General features: G+C 40.6%; 1 protein-coding gene and 1 long non-coding RNA gene across 3 annotated transcripts in view; one reads left to right on the forward strand and one right to left on the reverse strand.

Annotated features, from left to right (window-relative positions):
• LOC111272620 (adenylate cyclase type 2) overlaps positions 1–19,159 on the reverse strand; it is a 31,399-nt gene extending 12,240 nt beyond the window's left edge. The window contains exons 1-7 of one of the 2 annotated variants that reach the window (XM_022854187.2): positions 17,022–19,159; positions 3,640–3,706; positions 3,125–3,190; positions 2,130–2,224; positions 1,893–1,964; positions 1,509–1,595; positions 536–742 (exon numbers count right to left, since the gene is read on the reverse strand). In XM_022854187.2, coding sequence (XP_022709922.1) covers positions 536–742; positions 1,509–1,595; positions 1,893–1,964; positions 2,130–2,224; positions 3,125–3,190; positions 3,640–3,679 — 567 coding nt within the window. In that variant the 5' untranslated portion in view covers positions 3,680–3,706; positions 17,022–19,159. Of the gene's footprint in view, positions 1–535; positions 743–1,508; positions 1,596–1,892; positions 1,965–2,129; positions 2,225–3,124; positions 3,191–3,639; positions 3,707–9,213; positions 10,418–17,021 lie in introns of those variants that run through there. The other variant, XM_022854186.2, reaches the window with a different exon arrangement.
• On the forward strand, positions 14,103–17,026 carry LOC111272621 (uncharacterized). The gene is made up of 2 exons (XR_002687622.2): positions 14,103–15,219; positions 16,550–17,026. It is a non-coding gene; the product is annotated as an uncharacterized LOC111272621 (long non-coding RNA).
• Positions 19,160–20,138: the final 979 nt, after the last annotated feature.

Raw genomic sequence — 20,138 nt, forward strand, 5'->3', positions numbered from 1 at the left:
AGATGACGTACTATTGGGAGATGTGTACTACTGCCCTAGAGATTCGTTCGGACCACGGTAGCAAACTGTCTTAGAGATAATTATTAGAATACGCAAGATAAAAGTTAGCGACTCGAGTACTCCAGAGTACGGAAATAGGGCATACGTTCAGCTCAATGACAACGCCTGAGTCAAATCAATCCAAATCAAACTATTGTTGACTTTCCCCCAAGGGATTCTACTCTACTAAGAATAGAATGACAAATTTCAACATGACAATTCATCCTTCCAACACTGACGATTCAACTGTCATAAATAGCACGCTGTTATGTCGTTGTGTCTACTTCCGGAGATTTCACCTATTTTCAAGAACACAACACAGGCACAACTGCGCAATGAGGATTCCCGATCAAGCAGCGTTAATCATACAAGTAGCACTCGTTAAAATCCTTAGTTCCATGCAAATGACCGCACCCATTTTGCGAAAGTCGCAAGTGAAGAAGTGTTTTGTCATTTCACTCCTCGTAAGTGAACATTATGGGAAAGCGCCACTTACCGGTCCGACGAAAAAGTCATGTAGAGTGGCCGCGTATTCCGCGAAAAACCCAGCGAGGATAAGCGTAACCGCAACGGACAACCGTACAGCGTTTCGACGGAAAAGTCGTTCACGTAGCGACAGAATAAAAACGGTCAGGTTGACAAAGAGAGCAATCGAACGCGCCACGATGGGGACTACAGTGAAGCGTGTTCTTTCCGATGGCGGCTTGAAGAATGCAGATATCGATGCAATATACATGTCAGCGATGCTTCGAACATTTGCTTTCGGAGCTATACCCAACCTTGCTTTGTTTGTAGTTGAGATTTTATATAAGTTACCAGAACCGGACGTTTCTACAGATCCCGTAAGGAAATACTAGCTAAGTTTCTTAATAATGATAGTAATAATGTAATATTATTATTTGAGGTGCACAAAATCGACTCTCTTATCGTGCTACATTATTCAATATACTACATTTATCTCAAAATCGACTTCAGGATAGACGAATCAAGACAGACTTTATTTTAATTGAGCCAGTTACCATCCATCATACAGCTGCCAAATTGTCAACTTGTGAAATTTTTAATTCCATAACTTTTTCGTTAATTCCGTCTACATTTCCTCTTTACGCCCTACTGCAAAATCATTTAGTTTTTAGTTAATGAGATCTTCATTGGGTGTTCTTGAATACGTGTTGCCTGCCACTGAATCTCGACCAGGTTTTCGAAGTTATTCCCGTTAAACTATGCGTCCTCAAGCGTCCAGGAACTTGAATTCACTTGATTGCTTATGTTTACTTGAGTAAATACGAATTATAGAGCTGGTAGCGAACAAGATGAGATTGATATTTTCTTTATCGAACCTACCTTTAAAGGAAAAATTGGCGATATAAACTTGTCAGCTATTGTGACTCTCTCTCTCTCTCTTCTTCTATATATATATATACCCGTCCGAAGCATCGTTAAAATAAAGGAGGAAAGAGCACACCTACTTGATGTTGTTCATTTTTGGCGAGGCTTCCAAGCGAAACAATGACAGGAAACGCGTTGGACACAACGCTAACAAGAAGGTAAACAACCTGCGGATGATGAAGTAGAATATTTTGAGAAAAAAATCTGCGGCAAAACGTGGGCAACTCAGCGTCATTTTTTTGCCCAATATTATAGATCATCGTCAAGACCTGTTATTAGATGAGCACATATTTATAGCTATTTTTTAGATGTAACTGTACGACGTATGCAACAATTCGTCTTCTCTCGTTCATTTTGTGGACTATTTGCAATCTAGGCAGGGTCGTATGATGAAAGAATTCTACGAAATAGCAACCGCCAAATTGTAAAACGCCTCATTTTGCTCTGGTGGTAGTTTCACTCACCATTAACGTATGATGAACTCGCATCTTGTATATCTCGTAGACGGTTTCCGACTCCGTTCGCTTGAGTTTTTTCTACAAATCATACAAAATACGCAGTTTAACGATGTATTCACTCCATACGGATACCCTCTACAGATAACTCATGCAACTACTGGGGATAGATTACATTTAGAAAGCGGACAAATTTTACTTGAGCTGAACTAAAACTTGACATTTTTTTTAAATATATAGACTCACATTGAGGAAACTCCGTTGGAACACTTGCTCCTCGGTATCCGTACTGAGTTGGGTTGAAATAACCGATGATGGCAGGCTAGGGCTGCCTTCACTCGCTGCAACGCAATATTACGGAACAAAATTATATTGAACAAAGAGTATCATACTTTATTTTTTAAATTTAAAAAGCGCGCCAAAAAACGTCAGCGCGCCTTACGTAAGCGAGTTCCCATTAAAAGGTTCATTTATGTTTTTAATACATTTCTTAAAACACCATACGAAATCGTGTGTCTGTTATCCTTTGATATGTAATATAACTAAAATATAAAGCCCGCACGTGGTTTAGAATCGCCTTTTGAATACTTAAAAATTTTAGAAAAATGGTGTTCTATTATTATGGTGTTGCAAAATAGAGGTATTATAAAGGAAAACAAGAAAGTTCAAAGGTAATTGTATTCTTAAAGAGTTGGTAAAGGCAATCGCTCGCGTTCATCTCCTGCGTAGCCTGCTGGCTATGAATGAAAAGGTTGTCTTTGTTGCTCTCGAAGGGCAAGCTAAACCGACAAAGGACAAAAAAAATTCGGCGAGATTATTCATATAAGCATGATAAAAAAAAGTTGACAACGACAAAAAATATCCATTGAAAGGGTTTGCCGTAAAAATCAGTGCCGCTGAGGGCGGTTTCCTGTTTCCAAGTCCAACCTTGACCCTTAGGTTAACACATAAGTATCTATTTGCATTAAAGATTTTTATAGCAGGTTAATCCCTCACCAGCTACTAGGGTTAGACACAATGCTTGCAAGATAAAAAAGAAGTTCAATATTACAGACTAACCTATTAATAATAACTGGTCCATATTGATGTATATATATATATATATATACATCAATATGTAGTACACTATGTATAAAAGGAGTATGTATATATAGACATACTCCCTTTGATGTTATATAGATTTCACTGTAAAACAAAGATATACTATTGATTAAGCAAAGTGTATGGAGAAAACTTCCAACCGATGGACTGCTTGACGACGAGAAACAGCCCTCCCACGGAGGCATCGTCGGCTGATCGAGCCAGTCCTGAAATAACGTACAGAAAAATAATAATTTCTTAGGCTCATTATTAGTATCAAGTTGACTTTGTCAAGTACGTTTTCCGCTTACGTTTAGCTGCGCAGAAGTCGTTTACGTACTCGTACCCATAGTTTAATTGCAAACATTATTTGTGGCTTATAAATTCCAGTACACAAGCGAGTTGATAATTTCCATCGCGGAAGTCAAGCTTTCAGAATCGGCTCTGTTTGCATCGATTGAGGGAAAAGCACTTTTTGCAAACAACTTTAAAGAAGTTTGGCCCGAGCAGCACATTCTTTAAATTATCTAAGAAATATTGCACAACATGAGACAACGATCTCCGGGCAAAAAATAATACAGACTTACGAAACTACATAGTTTTCTACTTTGAAAAACTAAACGTCTATTCTGTTTAATAGGTTAGACATTTTGAAACATTGATTTAGTCAACTCACCATTTGTCTGAAGGTGATTGTGGTCACTTCCTTCCAACATCACCTCCTCAGCATCGCACCAAATTACCTGAATCAAGCACAACGAAGGGTGCCGATAAAAAAAGCTCAATAATGTACTATTCAGATCGATAGAGTCCACGAATAAATTGTTGTTTTCAGACTCTAGTTGATCAGAACATACTTATGCGGCGAAATGTTTAATCATCGGACATTCCGTTCCGCCTGATGATGATAATAATAATAATAGTAATTATAAAATAAATATCTAGATATTATGTGTTTAACGTCTCAATGTGCTGGCGTACGTTTTTAGTTGAAGTATAGTTCCTTCAATTGTAAATGTTGTCCCCTAGGGCGTTAAACCTACTTTGGTCTTTCTGACTCCATCCTCATTTTATAATACATTACGCTTTCTTTAACAGATCGTCTGCCTGACGTTCTGTGTATATAAAAAATCATCTTAATATCATATATATATATATATATGTATATCTGGTATGCTCAACAGCATACTGTTTTTTGACTAGAAAGTAACTTCAGATGACAGCGTTAACTTTACTCTTCAAGCACAAAAAAGTTTTAGATGTGAGAGCCTGCTTATCACCTATAAAGAATGCACTGTAAAAACGAAATCAATGTCGATTTCATAAAACGATAATGCTGAACTCGTCAGAAAAGCTAACATTGGAAATCGTTATAAGCTGGCCCCTATCAGTTACTGATAGTCATATAACTGTCTGATAGCTAAAACTTCAACGCGCTGCTATAAATATTCCAAACTTTATACTCAGTACTAGCGTCAAGTGTTGTTTCAGACGACTAATTATTTGCGTCGAACGTCCGGTACAAGATTTCTAGGCATTGCTGTAAACGGCTGACCCTGTCTGTACAAAATGAAGTGTCTACAGCTAGAGTTGAATCTAGGCTACCACGTGTCCCTAAGTAAAGTAGGCAAACAGGTCACTCGCTATCACAAGTGCGAAAACTTACTCAGGGGGCATCTGGCTGGCACGTATTGGAGATGTGCGCCCAGGATATCTGCAGACACAAGCAAGGATCATCTAAATCTTTAATAACTTTGATCCGCTACAAGACACGGCGTAGCGCTAACATGGCCGCTTACCACTTTGGCGAACCATGTTCCCTACTGCTATAATCTTTGAGGTGAATATTATTGAGCTGTCCGAGATGAACTCGACGGACGGCAGATTACGTTGCCTATGTCTGAAAAGGTAATCTTATAAAAAAACAAGATAAGTGCCATTCTACCGGCTAGTCATACTTGTTACCGATACAATCGAATCTACAGACCCTATGTACTTTCAGTAGACCTTCCCTAAGACCTAGTTAATATTCCGATAACATCCGATGGACCATTCGCGTACAAACCGGCCATCCAAAGTTGACAAGTTGACTCTATGTTAGAAAATAGTCTTAAGCTACTTAACAGTAATTGTGTACACACGGAATTTAGTTACAGCTTTTTAGGAATAATGAAAAATTGCCTCTGACCTGGCATAGGGCTTCAGTAAAGCCGCAGATACTAATCGAACGACTCTGCGCGTCAAGGTTAAAATCGTTGTAATTAAAATAAAAATGAATTAATTTTCTAGTTGAACGGAACAAAGTAATAGCCCGATGAGTAATGCATGACTAGCCTTTTCTGTCTACAAATAAAATTGCTCTTACTACTACTATTATTAGTATTATAACTGAGATTATGGTTATTACCTGGGTTTGAAAAATGTCTAGATGTCAAACGAGCAATTGGCTAACATCTGCTGAAACTCGACCAGTTATCATATTTTAAACACTGACATAATCCCTGGCATATATATATGTAGGAATCATTTGTGGGGTGGATCAGCTTTCTGCACACGGTTATCCAAAAGATTTTGTTGGGTTTACTAAAAACCTAAACTAGCTGCGAAGGTAATTTCATACAGACAAAATATACGGTTTCGATTTCATCTAGGCTAGCTACGAATTTCGTCCTGCAATATGTATACGCCGCATGGTACATATAGTTTAATAGAAAACGCTAGGGTAAATCGCTACATTGCTTTTTCGTTCATATCGGCCGTACGTAAATTCTTTCAAGAAGCCGGATATAAATAGAAGAAAAGTCAAAATGCAAAATTCAGAGCTTTGGTCGGTAAATGCTTATGAGGTCGTCTTTATTGTCATCTTCGTTCGGTGTGTTCCTTGCATAAGATGAAGCACTTGGTAACGGCTAACTCACAGGTCGCCAAATACCTGTTGGGTAGAACATTAGTCATGTGAATCATTGAGCGATAATTCCGGATGAAAAAGGATCTAACTCGGTTTGGCCTAGAGTAGGATGATCAGACAGAGCTGAAGATAAAACCGCGCATTCCTGTGGGACATTGTTCAACAAAGTATAGCCCAATTCATTTGCAGAGATGGCTCCAATAAAGAAGTCGGTGAAACGTTGAAATAGTATAATTTATATACTGTATATATGTTGCTGATTTTAGTTGAGGACAGGTTACTTCAAAGTGTTTCAAGACCTCATTTTTCAATTATTATTATTATTATTATTGACCGAATAATAACGATCTCACTGTATATAATGGCCTGGCTACTCGTTTTGCAACGAATTGATTTCAGAATTCCTATAACGCCATGATAACTGGCAAAGCTAGAACGATATATTTTCGTCAAAATCGGAATCATGGAAATTGTGAACGCGTTGAATACTGCGTACCGCTTTAAAGTCTAGGGGACTTGCTGGCATAAAACTGCCTCCCAATATTTACTTTCATCTACCGTCCAAATAGGTAAGTAGGTGCTTGGTAGAGGATGTTGTAGATAAACGAAGCACAGGTTTTCGTCAGTGTCTATACTTTGCCTTCAGTCAATAGTACTGTGACATTTTTGTGTTTGCGTTTTGGGTTTATGTGCATCTGTAACATTCGACCTTGTCCATTATATATTGCCGATTGTCAAATAAATCTTAATAAACAATATAACCACTGTTAAAGGACCCCAGAGGGCCTGAAGAGTAGCTTGAGAAACAATATTGTAATAGGACAAATTCATCTTCGTTATATCTCATAATCAGCTCACAGCCGTTTACGTCGTCGGCGTACGAATAGCAACAACAAGTAGAGAAAAATGGCTTTCGGCGAACATCCCGATCGTATTTGTTTATCGCCTTTGTTATTAAATATCACCAACTCATACGCTGTGACGAACTCGCTTATATCGTTAACTGACTTTGGCGAAATCGTAAACAATGCTGAGGGTCCATGGACGCGCATGAGCCTGACTTCCACCGATGTATAGTACTAGTTTATTTAGTATGATCGGCCCATATCTGAACTAGCACTATTTGTAAAAAAAGGAAGTGTTAGTTTGTTTTTAATTAAATTACGATAGATACGTTCCGATTGAGTATTCGCACAGGATCTTAACGGCATCTTTCCGTTTTAGCTTGCATAGAACCAAAGTCGTCCACGAGGCACTTGTCACCAAAGTTGGGTAATTCCTGGGTATCATTCAAAGCTATTACAGGAAGCGGTATTGGTGAACTTCTTCCGGTGGAAAATAAATAGTATGGATAGAAAATGCTATGAAAGTCCGATCAGCAGGAAGTGCTAACAAATCGAATTCCTGCAGCCGAGTTCTCAGGAATGGCTGCTGCCGCTGCTGACAATGCGAAGCTCGGGCTATGTCGGTTATATCGCAATGGCTAGCTTAATGAGACACCTCAACTGTTGAACTTCCAAAAGCAATAAGTTATTTTTCAAAAAAGTATTTTGAAGTATTCTTTACTGCGTCGGATATTCTCTAGAAGTGAAGATTGTCAGCATGTGGCGGCATATAAAAATAAGGTTAAATATCGGAAAGTTTTTATTTTAATGTATAACTTTTGAAGGTTTGTTGTACCAATCATCTTTGTCAAAAATTCAATTTGTACCTGATTGGGCGCTGCCGTGGTCGTGTTCGAACAAATTACTTCGGAAGGTCAACTAAACTAAAATAATCAGAATTTTTCCTTTTCGTAAGATGCATCGCTTTTGACGGAATACACAAATAAATACTAAACATTTTCCAAAAATATGAAAAACACTGCCAATGTTAAACGGAGTACTCTGGAATATCACACGTATGTTACGTACGTTGAGAATAATTGTCTAACTGCAGCTAGCTTATGTAGTACATATATGTAGATCGAGCTTTTTGAAAACTCGCGGGCAAATTATTAACTTTGCCTGTCAATGAAGCTTTAGGTGCGATGAGTTTATTGAAGGATGGGTGAAATGTGTTGAAGGTATACTCGCCGCAAAAAAGCTCTGCTAAATAGGGAAGTCAAACCGAATTAAAGGAAAAAAAAAAAACGATAATATTACACCACAATCATTGCAAGGAACTGGCTCTCATAGAAAGTCCACAAAGACAATAGCTTCGATACCAATCAATGACCGTGTTCATCGGATTAGAAATGAGGCCGGCGTTACCCACGACGCGTGATCCTTTCACGATTGGGGCTAACCACTTTAAGGATACCATTAGTATCAAGCAAGGGCTCTTGAAACAAGTGTGGTTCGGGCTTTTCTGTGGCGGTGATAGGATGACATATCTGTCAAATAGTAGAACACAACAAACATTGGCAGGTTACATTGGTGCAAGCTCAGAACTGAAACGTAAACTTGTAGAAATTCTATTATACAAGACCCACACGTACATTTTGTTGTAAACGACAAATATATACACTGATAGTAAAAATTATTTTTATTATGCAAATGAAATTATCCTTCGAGAAGGAATTCGTCATTTTCTTAGAATCCTCAACGATATCTTTAACGTTTTACCCCGAGAAGTGTTTCGCTTGTAGACCATTTATCGTAAACGAATAGGGGTTCAGGTAACGCCTGATTAAGACCTGAAAGCAGACTTACTGTCAAAAGTTGTCGACCTGTAGAGGCTACCATTAGCTATGTTACATACGTTTGATTGTCTATCGGGTGATTGAACCGTTACAGTCAAGGTGACATTGGTATGGTTGTTAATTTGCAACACCTTTATAAACACGTGTAATGAAAGTCTCAGATAACTGATTGTTTCTGTGATAGAGTGATAGATTTCAATTTCGTAAGCCGCAATAAGATTTCGACACGATTAGCAATTGCCTAAATTTTTGACCTGACAATATTAAACGGAAATTTTGCGACCACAAAAAAAATCAATCATCGCGGTTTAACAGAAGGTCTTATGCCGCAATTTTGAGGAAATGTATATTTAAACACGGGTGCCGCTTCCAGTAATCCTTGATGCAGCAATATTAGGTAAATATAAAGCAATACGATATTTCTAAACTCATCGATTTTAAAAAAAATATATGGGTTTCCACACAAATCAAAAAATTTATAAGGGATTACACATCGTAGAATAAACGTATCACAATCTTCAGGAAAATTATATACGTTTGATCATGTTCAACCGCGTGCTTTTAGTAGTAACGCTTATTCTCAATTTCGATACATTTCAGTTCTTCATCATACTTCATGTACGGCATTTCGTGAAGACAGCAAAGAAAGTCAAATTTACCTGATACATCTTTGTTTCGCAGGTCATCCGTTAACTAATAATTTTCAAGTACCAGGTGTTTTTTGTGCCGGGTGGTGTGACAGCGCTGCTTAGACTATTAAAGTGATATCCACAAGGACCAGAAACACTGGTGTCAATGATCATTTCACTGTAATTTTTTCCGACCTTCCATAGTTGCCTCTCCGAACGTTTTCGTTCAAAAAGTTGTGATACGTCACTGATCTACACACGCAATCACTCGGAGATCGAAAAAAACAACTAACCATCACAGATATATAATGCTACGCTGTCACAATGGCATAGCGTTGGCCTCTGAACGTTAAGGAGACATCAAGAATCTGCTCCCAAATGATTCCGAAATTTCATCCGCGCCGTAACGTAGTCTAAAGGACGTAGTATGTGGTCTACTCTTAGTCGTAGAATATATTTCGGGAAAACCACCCGATGGTAGGAACGACAAGAGACGTCGTCGTTGTCGTATACGAGCCGATCTAATGTTTAATATAAGGCAAAGCATTTTGAAGCGTTTGCATCACACACAACCATTTTACTGAAGAACGGTAAGTTTCTATATCTTCATTACGTCATCTGAGGGCGATGTGCATGCTGTCTGTACCGCAACATCGTCGTCTCATGAGCTTTTCCAGATGTCGCATTGCTTGCTATTGCCCCTTCTCGTTGGCCCACCCTTTTGCTGGGTGTCGCCCCGCCGTAGCCAAAATAGAATCTCATCTTTTGCTTTTCTTACTAACAGTCGTGAATGTCGGGTGATGATCGCTGCTACCGCTAAGGCCGCGCTAACTACGAATGTCGATGTTGCAGCTTGAGTTGGCGGGAGCCGTCGCACTGTAACGGTCTGCGATAGTGTTCATCGATCACGTTAGCGTCGAACGATGGACTCCGTTCATCATCCAATCCGTCTTTTAAATCTGTATGCGTGTACCGAAAAACGATCAACTTCGTCTTTACCGTCGCAATTCTGCATACTTGCCGCGATCCGTTAGTGTCACCCAAAAGTCGCATCGAACTCAGCCAGTCAGAAGCGGATCAACGTGAATGCCCACATCTATCTGTCATAACCAGCCTTGGCGGTGTCCTCCTTCCTCTGCGCACGATATGCGATAGATCATGTTTGTCAAACGACAGACGTGAACAGGTGGTAGTAGTGTCTTGAGAAAATAATAATTTATGTAAAAAATTTACTACCGATTAGCATAACATTTATTTATTGACTACCCATAGCCTTACACAAAAAAAAAAATGTTATTCAGTTAAGGCCAAGAAAGGCAACAAAACGATTGATCAGATCTATGGAATTCGGGTCCAGCAGTAGGTCGATTTACGTACAGCAGTGAGGCATTTCAAAAAGAAAATTTGAAATTAAAAAAAGAGTTAGTAAAAGTAAAAGAAGTTAAAAAAAAAATCGAATATCGTAACATTCCTAATGAGTGATTAAATTCGCTTAATCACCAATTTTCATGTTTATTTTGACCATAAATATTTAGTCAGTGTGTTTGAGGTTATCAGCTAGGTTGGGTTAATTGATCCCGTATCCATATTGTTTTCTACCATAGAAATATGCTGAGCAAAACTTACGAATGACTGGATCAGTGTGGTTGTGTGTCAAATAATGTAAAAGATAGCTTTTGCGGTATAGGCAGCCAGGCAAAGCTGCCAGATGGCCTCTTAGACCTTTATGAGGTTCAAATGTCAGGCTTAGAGAGTGATTTCCTCATTTCGCTTCGACTTCGTAAACTGTTTCATAACTTACGGAGCATTTATGATCCGTTTAAATGCTGCCAAGTGACGATCTGCTCCGAGCTGCGATCCACCATTCACAATCCTATCTTGGAGAAACTGAGGAAGAACTGAGGTTTCTTCTAACCAGATAACGTTATTGTTCGGATATCTTTTACTTACTTGTCTGGTTTGTTACGACGGTACAACTTTTACTAGGTGAAATACTATTGATGATATTGCTTAGTTTCTTTATAAATTTTGTATCAATGCGGACAAAATCTGTAGAGAATCAGGCGTCTGGCATTATCGTATGCTAGAAAGTTGCTACGCAGATTCAGATATGATTTCGTCATTGCGTGCGATCCTTTCGAACTTAGCTGAATATTGAATCACAACGACTGAACGGCAAAAGAGTCATCCTTTCGTGCCTATTTAACAACTGAAAGCAACTTGGCATAATTTTCTTGAAACATGACATTGAAGGTAGGGGTATTCAGGCCACTGTCTGACACAAGCCTTGACCTATTCCTACCGAATGTCTTTAGAAATAACTTCCTAGGCGTTTCCCCCGAGATCGTCATCTAAAAACGCTACAGGTAGAATAAATCGCGTTTGAGCCTGTAATTACCGTCACTCTCATCAGTGCTTCTTCGGGGTTTGTTAATCAAGGTCTCGCGGAGCCAGCAAGCTACTTAGTTGACACGGCTATTTGGAACACGAGGGTGTGAGTGAACCTTAATAGAGCTCATCCGTTTGACCGTCCATCTCGGTCCACCCGGCAGGGTACTACACATGTACGGGAGATTCTTTATATATGGGAAAATTATATACTTTTGCGGAAACGTACCGAACGGCTTTTACGTTCAGTGCGCTTCTCAATGACGTAAACATTTTTTGCATCCCGGCGGTTTCGTGAACTATGTTTCAACAGTCGTACCCATTGTGATTATTAAGTAGCGAAATATCAAAACCCATAGACCGCAACCAAGCATCTATGGCGAACGCGACGCTTGAAAGCCCGTAAAGACTGATTGCCGGACAGACGGACCTAGCTGAAGATTGTATGCGTCACAAGAACGTCCAGTAAGCTTCTAGTTTAGCTAGTTAAAATAATAATATTTGTCACAGAGGACGATGACCCCAAGCTAACCGAGTTTAGGCGAACCCGGCAGAAGGACCCGCGCTTGGGGAATTCGATTCCGAGCCTGATGTACCCGGTTTCGTGTTCCTCAATGCTTTTTAATTCAGGGTCAAAAGATGAACGAACTTCTCCAATACTGCTGTAACACTTGCTTGAGAGTTGGCGCGGGCGTCAACATTTGGGAATTAGATCAGCGATAGCTCAAGCGCTTGCACGCGGGTTAGATGGCTGAAAGGCGTGGTTGTCATATGTGACGTTCAATACCTAACTTCAGTGCCAATCGAAAGGTTTAGGAAAGGCAAGCGTGCACGTTACCGGCCCGCATGCTATAATGGGAAGAGGCAAAGATAAACAGAGATCCTTGTCACCGTTTGCGTATGTGACTGCAGCCTTACGCAGACTCACGACTCAAACGACTAAGATCGTATGATTCGTGAGTATGCCATAGACCCCGAACGATGGCCTGAATCTCTCTGAAGCTCTGACCGACGAACTGCCCAATCGAAAGCCTGTAGTGCATTTAGCCGATTGTTACGGCGTACAATTGACAGTTACATCTACCGATAACTGATACGCAGTCACAACCATATTTATAGCTTGCCATAATATTCATTATCCAAATTTATCCATTGTTCTTTTGTCCCTGAACGGACACCGATGTCTTCGTCGAAGTTTTCTTATGTTGGGCTATTCCCTAATAATAATACATATAAGTTAATGAATGCCGCATTGTTCGGACAAAGGGCAAACACTATAGAACGAGCAACAGCTGCAGTCACTCAAGAGAATTACGCGATCGCTCTTTCGGAGAACTGCATACTGCAACAATAATTGTAAATTCGCAGAAAATAATTTGCTATGCATCCCCTCTTAAAGACAAGCTTGTACGCGACCTGGAACGTATGTTGTCAGGTTAGAGTCTACGTAAAGCGGTAACTCACAACAGATGACCCCTTATCTGCGCCTTAACTAAAAATAGCTCTAGGCAGAACAGATACTCTATGCTGTTCGAGAGGTGATTCTGAAGACGTTAAAAAGCAAAATAACGTTGACTTCACCTAATTTCTATTTCGCTTCAATGGTATATCAATGTTCATTGTGGCTTATTATTTTGAGCAAGATATATATCACTATATAGTGTAAACACGATCCTCGAAACATGGGCAGTCGACAGTTTGTTAGGCGCTTCTTAATCACCTACTTAGCTAATCGCCTAAAAGGAATGAAAAGCAAACGTTTATAGAAGGTCTCACGTCACGGACGATAGATAAAAGGGGGCATACAATGTGAGGATGAGTTCGGAGAACTGGAATGCCGAATACCTGAGGGGCTTTTCGTATGTCTCACGTGTCAAATGCCGTTAGCCGTTCGAGAGACGTCCAGTGAGATTGAAACTACGTCGCAGGCGGCTCCGTTAATACCGGCCGCATCTTCAACAGAATCAGTTAGTTGACCGAATTACCGTTTGTCGATCTTTTCGAGGCTTTAAAAATTTCATATTCCTATAGATAGACACGAACTTATTTGTGAGTGCGTTTAATCTTAGAAAATCGATGGCTTTCTGTAAGTCATAATACATTGCCCAAATCGAGATTAGCCGTGCGGCTGGCTAACGGGCGATATGATAACGTGAGTGGTTGAATACGGTAGGGAGACTGTGCCAGCTTACTTATCCTTAAACAGCCGCAATTCGAAATCAACTCTGTGAAAAAGAGAAAAAGAAAAAAAAAATAATGCTGTACTATTCTGTAAAAGTACGCTTTAATTCATATTGGCACCCTTATTAAACGCTGTCCTATTGTTAACATAGGTATTTAGAGTGGGATTGAATTTACGAAATATTTAATCGATTTTTATATTTCTCATCAGACTAGTTATTAAGTAGCGACTAGTAGTAGTAGTGATTAACTAACGACGCCAATAAATTTCTCCTAAGCGTTCCGTACAACGGACAAGCAAAAAAGTTACCCTTAGTATATTGTTATTAACTGGCTAGTTATTGGCAAGTTACGTAGACTTCTACGCATCTCTAGAATAAGTTTCGAAGGTCGCAAGTTATAGATGGCATCTTTATTTCTCGTTTCCACTCAAATCATCACCGAGATAATAACCGTCGAGCGACTCCATATTCTAGAAATACAGCTTTCACTTGATCGTGTTATGGTAAACCCCATGTCGTTATAGATAGAACTAACGGTTCATTTGCTTTGCGTCCACAATGAAAATCCCCAGTGTCCACATCACTTAATCAAATTTAGAGTTTCCCAAATCTCTTCAGTTTGCTCTTTGCATTCTTTGTCTCATCAAACGAAATATCTTTGTCTACCAAAAAATTCATTCAATGTTCCAAAACGTTTTTTCTTCTCGTCGTTTTACCTCTTTCTCATTTGGTTGTTTGTCCTAGAAACGTCCTAGAAACCTTGCAATCAACATTGTCTATCTGTCAGCTGTGACCGTCAGCAGGTCTTATTCAAAATATGCTTTTAAATAAGCCTCACATTGTTGGGTACATCTATAACTGTATTCGTGCCCCTACCTCTGCCCTTGGACAATACGAGAACATCCATTAAGGTTGTGACATTATCAACGTAATCAACACGTATGTGCATATAGTAACGCGTATTAGGCTAGCATTAAGCGTTTTATGTTGACGTAACTTTTACTGTCGTTCTCTTCGGTATTATCTCCGTCCTCATTCCCGACACGCGGACCAGTAGCTCGGCAACGTCGCCAGCACAAGCAGTGTCTAATATTGTGATTGTAATCGGACACGAAAGCAGCCACGGACGTAATCAGCTTGTACAAACGGTATCTTTGACTTTGATGGCAACAGGAACAGCAATGTTGCCGCCAACGACAACCAGAGTAGGGCATCGGGGCTCAGCACCGCGTGGCGCCGTATGTCGTAGCGTGGCGCGCCGGAGACTAAACCTTTACCGCGGAACCAAATATCCGTCGCCGCTTGCCAACTGCTCCCTGGTTAAGAGCGAGTCTCGGCACGAAAAATAGCGCCATCAACCACCTCCATCCACCACAATCATCATCAACCATTATCAAGAAATCATCTCGACAACACCGCCGCTGTCACCATGGGACGTACCGCGAGCCGTCACATCGATTCTGCGGTATACAGGACACACACACACACACACACACACATATATATATATAGAGAGAGAGAGAGAGAGAGGAAAGTAATTCAATCGTTTCTGACAGCTGAAAAGTCAGTATTTTACATCTATAGAAGCAGAAGGCGATATGCCTGGCCAGTGCAGCGCAGGACATTCGTAACAGGAGGCATAGTATCTTCATACTCTTATAATGCTGGTATACATGTAACACCATGGTTTTTGTACTTATTAATTAGATAATTTTATTCACTATTAATATTATCACTACTAATTAATAAAGTATTTTGTGGTATGCTTTTAATGGATTATTACAGAAGTACAAAAGGCGCCTTAGGGTGACCTAATTACAAATGAATCGTATATTTAAGCCCTCTTTATCTTTAGCAATGATTTCTGTACATTTTGCTTTTCTAACTTTCGCAGACTATCTCATCTTACCCACACACGCACATATATACATATATATATATATAGATAGATAGGGGGAATAGAACTAATTACTATGATATTGCAGTTGACTATTGTTGCTTCCTAACTTCAATCGTAAGATAAGCCCAGCTCAACGGAAGCAACTGGAACTGCTTTTGTTGCAAGCAATAACTTAGGGACATCTAAGCTTGAATGATATAACATTAAATAACCAGAACAATTTGCAGTCTCACTGAAGTGTAACATCACACCTATTAATCATGATGAATTGATTTATGACACCAGGGTGGGTATATATTCCTGTTTGGATCGTAACGACCTATACATAACGTACTGTTACTTCGAGGCAAGAAAAGATTTCATTTACCTCAAATCGCGTCGCAAATCGAGCCAACTTCCGGCGTCTTTAGTCAAAGGCTTAACCCAGGCGCCAGGCCAAAGTACGGACAGCCTAATGACAAACAAAGAGTGAGCTTGGAAGAATCAATCCGTGGAATACAAAATAAAAGAAGCTGTATGTATGTATGTATATATATCGAGCTTTTAAGCAAAAGTTGACCTCTTGAATCAGTATTAAGCACAATTTAACCTTCCTTTCGACTATTCAGACGGAGCGCAATTACAACAATTAGTCCACGTAATCAAGACAAAGTGAAGCGTTATGGCGTTGCGAAGCACAGGTACAATCGAGGCTCGATAATTATCTCATCTTTTTAATGATCTTACCCTGTAAGCTGTACGCATTCTAGCTTGCGAAACGAGTATTTAGCACCAGCCATGATGAAGAGTCGTGACTATTCCGTCAGGACTGTTTGAAAAATATTCTAACCCTATTCAAATAGTGTTCCGTTGAGATCATTTGCAATTAATAAATACATTTGTTATATCTTTCTAGGTGAACTGTTATATAAACTACGCTGCGGTTCTGGAGGTATCGTTGAAGTTCACAACGACCCGGATGGACTGACAGGGGCTTTTCTTTGATAGAACCTAATGCGTGTGTTTAGCAGTCGTATCGAATTTTCTTTGAGGGAAAGCTCTACAGAGCTTAGAAGATAATCGTAGGAGCACAATATGAAAATTTGTTCGTATCTTTTTGTTTGACTATTTCAAGATGTCCGTACAATAGTTTGTGATAAATTCTGTGATTTACATACTGCTGGGAAGCGATTTTAGTACAATTAGCTTATAAGTGCCAAGGGCCCGCTTCAGCTAGTCCGTGTTCAGTTTTGCGGTCGTGCTATCGGATTTACATTCTAATAGAGTATCACAAACTTAAATGTCACAAGCGAACCTTTCGTCTTAGTTTAGCGGGCACTTTTTCGTACGTAGAATAAAAAATGTCCTTCCTATGGTAAAGCGCTCACCTTAAGTGTTTTGTTTTTATTTTTGTGTGTCGGTCAGCAAAGCCGTACCGTCAAGTAAAAGCAGGTAAATAACCGTTTAGTTCGGAGAATCAGTCACAGCTGTTCAAGAGCATCACCAAATCACAAGCGATTTGCTATCGTTGCATGAAACGCACAGAATTCCTAAACGCGACGTATCCGTACGGCGCATGATATACGCGATCTTAGATCACACCTGATGCACAGGCGCCGGCATCACAAAAGCACTCTTCACTCTGCAGCCGCGATAACTGTGATTTGTGCATAAACGGCTTTCGATGGACGCCGTGCTTGGAATTCTTCAGATCAGAAGACCGCATTCGATGACACTGTGCTACACGATAACTTACTTAAGAATAGGTCAATTAATCGACGTGGGACATACGTCGAATATGGTAATAGCGGATGCCTTATATTTGTAATTAAGATGCATGACGATAACTATGTATATGCATACGTAATAGACGGGTAGAAGCATATGGCAAGTTTCTTCTTTAAGCAACGGTTTTGCTGCTGCTACAACAACTGCTTAACAGCGCTTTTCGTCCACAAAAAGCGGCAAAAGATGTTGCCAGGAAATCTCGCTTTTGCATCGACGACACTGCTTCTTATCTATATGCTCTGTCGGCTGGGTATTCAACAGGCAGTCAACAGACACCGATATCGGCGTTACGATAGCGTCTCGCGAGAAGCAAGGGATTTCCTCCCACACTAGAGAACACGGGTTACAGGGAGTCTTCAAAGAGATGCTTGTAGAGACTACGAAATTTTCGTATCGTAACTTATCTCAGAGTATTAACCGCCTGCACAGAATTCAACCCATGACAAATTGCGTTGCGTCACACACTCATAAGGTAAGTTTTCGTTGTGCACGAAGAGCGCACAAAAAGGCTAATCTTCTTCGTAGCTTCAGTCGTACGATTGTTCGAAAGATACCTCCTATAGTCAGACAGTTTGTTGCCTACCCACATTCGCTTAATCTTGACTACAACGTTATCGTTGGGCTATCCATTTGGATCTTTCACAAACCCGAAAACATACCGAAGACGTTAACGTTGGCTAGTAATGCAGTAGACACCTACTGGTAGGACAGTTGAGTTGTCTGGGTATGGAGAAATCGGAGGACGGGAGAGCTTCGTGTGGGATCAGTCGTGGTTTCCTTGAATTTCTCCGCTCTGCCGCTGACTAACAGAGTTGACACAGTTGGTACTATTGATTCCACCCTTTTACAAGGCATTCGGTTTTACTTCCACTGATATATTTATTAGGTCGTCTCGATCCGAGTGGTGTTCGCCGCTTGTTCGACGGGCTTTACCCCGGTTCTCGACTTTCTCCAACTTGCCTTTTTCCTGTTACTCGAGCGACGAAGCTTCGTTTGTCTTCAAAAAAAATCGTTAACCTTAGCTATAACAAGAGGACTGATAGAGGCCGCAGAGCAGAAAGCGGTGAAGAGCTACGCAGCGATCCAGGATAACCGTGGCGGTGGCGATACGTAACAGATAGCGACTCTTACTATTGTACAGTAACTAGAGGACTAGTGAAATCGACAATATTAAAGGTTGCGGAACTTGCTTTTGTTTCTTTTCCCTCTTGTTCTCGTTGCTTCGCGCGTTTCGCCGCAAGCCTTTCAGAGAGCCGCAGCGCAAATACTGTTAGATGGTTGTCTCCACGTACGACTCTTCCTTCGCTGCTGTGCCGTCTTGTTGCTTTGCGCCATACAAGTAAGTGCCGAACCTGTGTCTCCGGTGAAGTCTCTCGCACTTCCAATGCTCGGTCTAGTACTCAGGTGCGGCCAACGGTGGGGCTCTCTCTTTTACCGCAGCGGGAACAAGACAAAGAAAACTGGTATCGACAATTGACCCACGAAACCACTAAGACGCCTCTAGGCTACTAATTAGTCAGCAAACGAACGAAGCAATCAACAGAACCGACTCCAGTTGCAAAAAACCTGTCTATCCGTGCGTAGCCTACATGTACAGGGGGGCATTCACAGTTCACTCCCTCGAACAATAGTCAACCTGACGTGTGGACGGACTCGTGAGATAGCGAATGCGAGACCGGCCCGTGGACTGACGGGGCTCGACGGTCGAGGACGTAGAGCCCGCCGTGAGCCGCGCACGTCGAGAAAGGGCGATACGATGATTCGCCGACTGCTAACACAGCAGTTCAGTACAAGAGCGGTAGGTAGACAGACAGCATGCAGCGACAGACACCGTAACAGCAGCTATCGACGGTTACCACACGTGGAAAGGGCGCTATCTCATGCTGTGGTAAGTGGCAAGGAGTTAAGTAATATGTGTATGCAGGAATTAGGTTGGTTGCGGCGGGCGAGTCCATAACTATACTCGGAGACCAGACGATAACGCAGACAAGCAGATGTGAGGCTCGACGCTGAATGCAGATCGCGCACTATTGAGCTGAAGTATCACGACAACGTCGTTGTCCGTACGACGAGCGGCCGTTTGTGCGCGTGCATTTAGTTCTTAATAACGAAAAGACGACGAGCTGCGATTAATAACGAACTGTGTTGAAACACGGGTGTAATTTTTGTCTTATGTTTTCTAGTCGTCCCTAAGACTAGTATTACGGGAGAACGAACTCAGTAGATATGATGATGAGGCCCTTAAAACCAGCTCCAGACTAACTCGGACCTCAGCACTGAATGCAGTTGGTATCCTCTTCATTACTGCACTGAATAGAAGTCCTGCAGCGTTACGTACACGAAGTGTCATTAATGATGCGTCAAACCCGCTTTTTTTTAAATCGTATCACGACTAATACAAACAGTAGGCCTTAATGTACGCCTACATATTTACTAGTATTATGATATGTATAATTATTTGCATCGTCAATATTTCAGGTAAAGCGTATGCATGTGTGCGCTTCATTGATTACCCCTACGTGCTGAAATCTATCGTTTCGGAGATCCACGCCAAATAGCGAGGAAAATATTGAATCGAATTTCATCATTCTGTCATTTCTGGATAGAATGAAACGTAAATTGCCCACCGCAAACTTGCCACCATGGGCAGACCGATAATGTTGCTAAACAGTGAAGAAGACTGCTTCGAACTCTACTATAAAATCCCTGTTAGATAG

The sequence above is a fragment of the Varroa jacobsoni genome, unplaced genomic scaffold (genome assembly GCF_002532875.2).
Source record: "Varroa jacobsoni isolate VJ856 unplaced genomic scaffold, vjacob_1.0 contig02758, whole genome shotgun sequence".
Lineage (NCBI taxonomy): Eukaryota > Metazoa > Arthropoda > Arachnida > Mesostigmata > Varroidae > Varroa > Varroa jacobsoni.